The sequence below is a fragment of the Priapulus caudatus genome, unplaced genomic scaffold, assembly GCF_000485595.1.
Source record: "Priapulus caudatus unplaced genomic scaffold, Priapulus_caudatus-5.0.1 Scaffold632, whole genome shotgun sequence".
In the NCBI taxonomy this organism is placed as follows: Eukaryota; Metazoa; Priapulida; class Priapulimorpha; order Priapulimorphida; family Priapulidae; genus Priapulus; species Priapulus caudatus.
In genome coordinates this window covers 65110-69664 of record NW_014577693.1, presented here as the reverse complement: position 1 = coordinate 69664, position 4555 = coordinate 65110, and the positions used below count along the sequence as shown (strand labels likewise).

The following is a 4555-nucleotide window of genomic DNA, read 5'->3' as shown; positions in this document are numbered from 1 at the left end:
AGGTTTTCCCACCATAACCACAACAAACAGAGCCCAGAGTATATTGTTCACGTATAGGCAATCTTAATACACAGGCAGCTCTATCAACATCTGGATGTGATAGCATTAATGAATGCAATTCGCTCATGCATATCACCATAATTGAGCTCGGCAGTGAATGAACATGATTTATGTAGTATACATTAACTGCTAACATAGATACACATGTATATATTCATGAACTACTATATATAATAGAGTAGTGGACGGCGCGGCCCACTATTATTAAGAAGCATAAGATAACACCCATTATGAATGTAATTGCAAGCAGAATTCACGAGTGAGAAGCGAGACTTAAGAGAAGTGTATAGATGCTTATCGTATCTTGTGCTACAATAAAACTTGAGCAATCTGAGTAAGAGGACAGACAGCACAAATCGACTCGACGAAGAAGAGCCTCTTAAGAATTGACCTGCGTAACTCTTCATGCTTTTAACTTCTTATTTCATCTGATTTAAACGCTACAGCCAGCGGCGGAATAGGAGACGCTTAATTAATAGATATTACCGTTATATTGTTATCGACCAGGTCGACACTTGGGCCTGCGGTTAACTTACTTTTATGTCCACTTCTATTTATAAAATATTAGCTAACAGCAAATTTATAAATTTTCAGAATTTTCAACTATAATCGTTAAAATAAGTTTGAAAGAATTATTAAATGTCAGAAATAGCAGAGCTAAAAATGCATTTAACATCAAAATATGAATTACCCATTTATTCAATCAGTAATTACTACAACCAATTATTATTACCTCTATTATAACTACGTAACGTTTTTTACGTGCATCAGTATACAGCAGTATTTGGTAACAGTATACATTTGTTCAACATGTTAAAGACGCCCTAGATGTATTGTGATGTTATTAAAACTCAGTATGTCGTATCATCACGAACGTCTCATTACTGGTCCGGTATAGGGTCAAGGAAGTCATGGTCTCTAAACGTCATAACATTTTCAAACAATCTAGCAAAGACACCCATGACAAATCCAAACGTTTCTGCCACGAGGTGCTCAATACCAGCAAAAGCAACAATCTCATCACAGTACGCATATGGGGTCCAACGAAGAGCAAACTCGTACGAGTGAGCATGGTGGGTCTTCTGACCACTGGCCATTCGATCGCGGTAGTCTGCTTCCGTCTCCTGGATCATCTCTTCCTCGCTAGGGAGCGCCAGCGAGCCATCGAGGATTTTGAACGCAAACGAAACCTGGATGTATGCGATCGAAAACTCGATGGGTGTATAAACCATGTCGATAAACATGAGCGTGTGGTACCTGCTGTGGATCATGTGCTTGAATAACGGTTGTATGCGTTTACCCTCGCTAACAGTGACATCACACGAGGCGTCGAGGAATGGGAACGAATACTCGTAGCCAGTGCAGAAAATAATCACGTCTGGTTCGAGCGTCTCACCGTCGGTGAACGTCACCACGCTACCGTTGATCGCCTGCGGGAATGGCGTTGTTCTCACGTTGTGTGGTAGCAGCCCTTTCTTGTACTGTTCTCTCACGCCAAATTGGTCCAGTGCGGTCAGTGAGATGACCACCTCGGACGCATGAGAGTGCAGATCGCCCATGATGTCAAATGCAGAGGTATAGGCTCCAATTACAAGCACTCGCTTATCTGTTTCGTAAAAATGGGACACTATGCTATTCCGGAACAGCAAACATTAAAGCGCAGTACTCTCATGTGAGTGCAACAACGTAGTTTAGCCTTGAGTTAAATAATCGCATTCGTTATTCACAGGATGAAACAGCAAGCCGTATCTATACTAATACAGACAGCGCACCTGTATAAGGTTCTGGATGGCGGTAAGAAGACTGTGTCTCCCGTGCTGTGATTTGGTTGCCTCTTTAGCCTGTTTCCCTGTGCCCAATGCGCAGGAGAAGGCAAAGAGAATCGATCTGGCACTGATCTGTCGCCATTGAGTAGCTCACTTGGCGAAAACCCTTCCGCTAAAGGTGTACGTCGGTACTGCATCAGGAATTGCTGCAGGGCACTTTGGTGGCCCAGGTCGACTTCCTGAGTCCTTGCTTGAAAGTCTGGACCAGAGCGTTCTGCAGCCCATTCGTGGCTGGGTGATAAGGGGCTCCTGTTAAATGAGTGATGCCTCGTTCGCGACACCAAGCCTGGAACTCCTCCGACATGAACGTAGTGGCATTGTCGGTCACAATCGTGTGTGGATATCCGAAGTGAGCGAAGTCTTGTTCCAGTAGGTCAATGGTTGCCTTCGTCGATGTAGAGCTTGTCGCGTGTATACAGGGGTATTTAGAGTAGGCATCGATCAGGACCAGCCAGTTGCTTCCTAGGAAATTTATGGCATGGTCCAGGTGTATTCTACTCCAGGGTTTCTCTGGCAGCATCCACGGATGATTGGCCGGCTTTGCTGGTTTATTCTGGTGTTCTGCGCAGGCAGTGCAGTTGTAACACAGCTCTGGCAATGTCAGTGCAATCCTAGGCCAATATACCGTGTGCGTGCGAGCTGCTTCATCCGCTGTATCCCGAAGTGTCCCAAATGCAGCAATTGAAGCACTTGCTGATGCAGACTCTCAGGGATGACTACTCTGGAACCATATAGCAGACACCATGGGGCTGTCGACAGTGAATCCGCCAGCTTCCTGAAGTCTCTGACTGAATAGCATCATTGCTCTCCACATTCGACCGTGAATCCTCGGGTGGCCATCCCTCACGGGTATGACGCATCACCGTTGCAATCACAGGATCCTTGCCTGATTGCTTTCCCACAACACCAGGGTCCGTTGGCTGTAGCTGTAGGCTCACCGTTTTAATAGTGCAGACAGTGCCAACATCTGCCTCACTTTCCTCCCCATCAAAGATGACGTCAGGTCCCACTGGCAGGCGACTGAGCGCATCGGCGTTCCCGTGGTCCGACGTCTTTCTATATTCTATTGTGTAGTCGTACTGGCTAAGCATCAAAGCCCAGCGAGCCAAACGATTGGCCGCCAGCATTGGCGTTTCCTTGGTTGGCCCGAACAGCGCTAGCAACGGCTTATGGTCTGTAACCAAAACAAAATTTCGACCGTATAGAAACTGGTGAAATTTTTTTAGCGCAAAAATGACAGCTAGTGCTTCCTTCTGAACTTGGCTATAGCGGCGCTGTGTATCTGTCAGCGTCTTGGATACGTTAGCAATTGGGCGCTCACTGCCGTCACGATAGCGGTGAAACAACACTGCTCCAATGCCAACTTCTGATGCATCGCATGACACCCCAATCGCAGGGATGGGTCAAAATGCGCCAGCACTGAATCGCGTGCAAAGCCACCTGTTTCAGCTGCTGAGTCGTTGTTCACTACTGCCCCAGTTCATGGTATGTCCTTCTTGTCAGTCGATAGAGAGGCTCGGTGAGAGTGCTAATGTGGGAGAAACTTGCCATAGAACTGCACAGACCCCAAGAATGAACGCAGGCCGGAAACGTTTTCCGGTGGCGCATCTTGATAACCGCGTCTTGACCTTAGCCCCTTCTCAATCCCTTTTTGGAAAGCTTGTGGCCTCAGGTACTCACTACGGGTTGAGCGAATGAGCACTTCTCCATGCGACATCGTAGCCTTTCTCTTCTAAGCGTTGAAGCAATGCGCGTAGATTTGGGAGATGCTCTGAGCATTGGCACCGCTGACGAGAAAGTCGTCAGGTAGACTGCCACTCCCTGTAGATCACTGGTGAGCTGTTCCATGATCTCTTGAAATAACCTGGTGCCGAACTGATCCGAACGGCAGCCGAAGTTGAAGCAGTACGCCTCGGTTGTACTGAGGGCTAGCCTTTTCTGGCTTTCAGGAGCGAGCTTTATCTGGTTGTAGCATCCGCCAGGTCGAGTTTAGTGAAACCGTGTCCTCCACCCAGTTTCCTCATGAGATCCTCGGGGAGAGCATAGGGTCGTGGGGTATCTAATTGTGGGTTTACCGTAACAGAGTAATCCCCACAGACTCGTAGCTTCGGTTTCTGCTCGCCAGGTGGCCCACCTTCCTGATCGAACGACGGGTGTGCCACTATCATTGAATTGTGCGGGCTTCCACACACCCCTCCTGATGCCGGCATCATATGCTTGTGTCAGATCCTCTTGAATTGCGTACGGGACTGGCCGTGGCCTGCAGAATACGGGCCTCGCATCCCGCTTGAACTTGATCTCTAATTCAAAGTCCTTCAAGCATCCGAGCTCCCGTTTGAATACCTCCGGATGCTCATCACAAACCTGCTGGCAGGCTGTCTGTAACGACCGATCTGGATGCAGATCGTTCGATATGGTATGCACGGTACCATCGGGTAAAGAGCGGCGATGAAAAAAAACATTAATGTCTATTCCCATTTCATGTATGGCGCTACGACCTAACAGGTTGAGCGCTGGGAACTCGTCACCGTGAACTCTATGTTCCGCGCTTCGAGTTTCTTGGTGGTCCAGCTTGCATTCGCTGTAAACGCCCAATGGACCGTCAGCTGATTTCCTGTAGCTCCCTTTGTATGGCTTGTTGGCTGCTGTAGGCATGGCTTCCCCAGCTT

General features: G+C 47.8%; 1 protein-coding gene across 1 annotated transcript; it reads right to left on the bottom strand.

Moving 5' to 3' along the window:
- Positions 1-741: 741 nt before the first annotated feature.
- LOC106812304 (flavin-containing monooxygenase FMO GS-OX-like 9) lies at positions 742-1847 on the bottom strand. Its single transcript, XM_014816145.1, has 2 exons — positions 1833-1847; positions 742-1666 (listed from the first exon to the last, which is right to left on the bottom strand). Exon 2 carries the CDS (start codon positions 1617-1619, stop codon positions 942-944), a length of 678 nt encoding a protein of 225 aa, XP_014671631.1. The 5' UTR covers positions 1620-1666; positions 1833-1847; the 3' UTR covers positions 742-941.
- Between the last annotated feature and the right edge of the window lie 2708 nt (positions 1848-4555).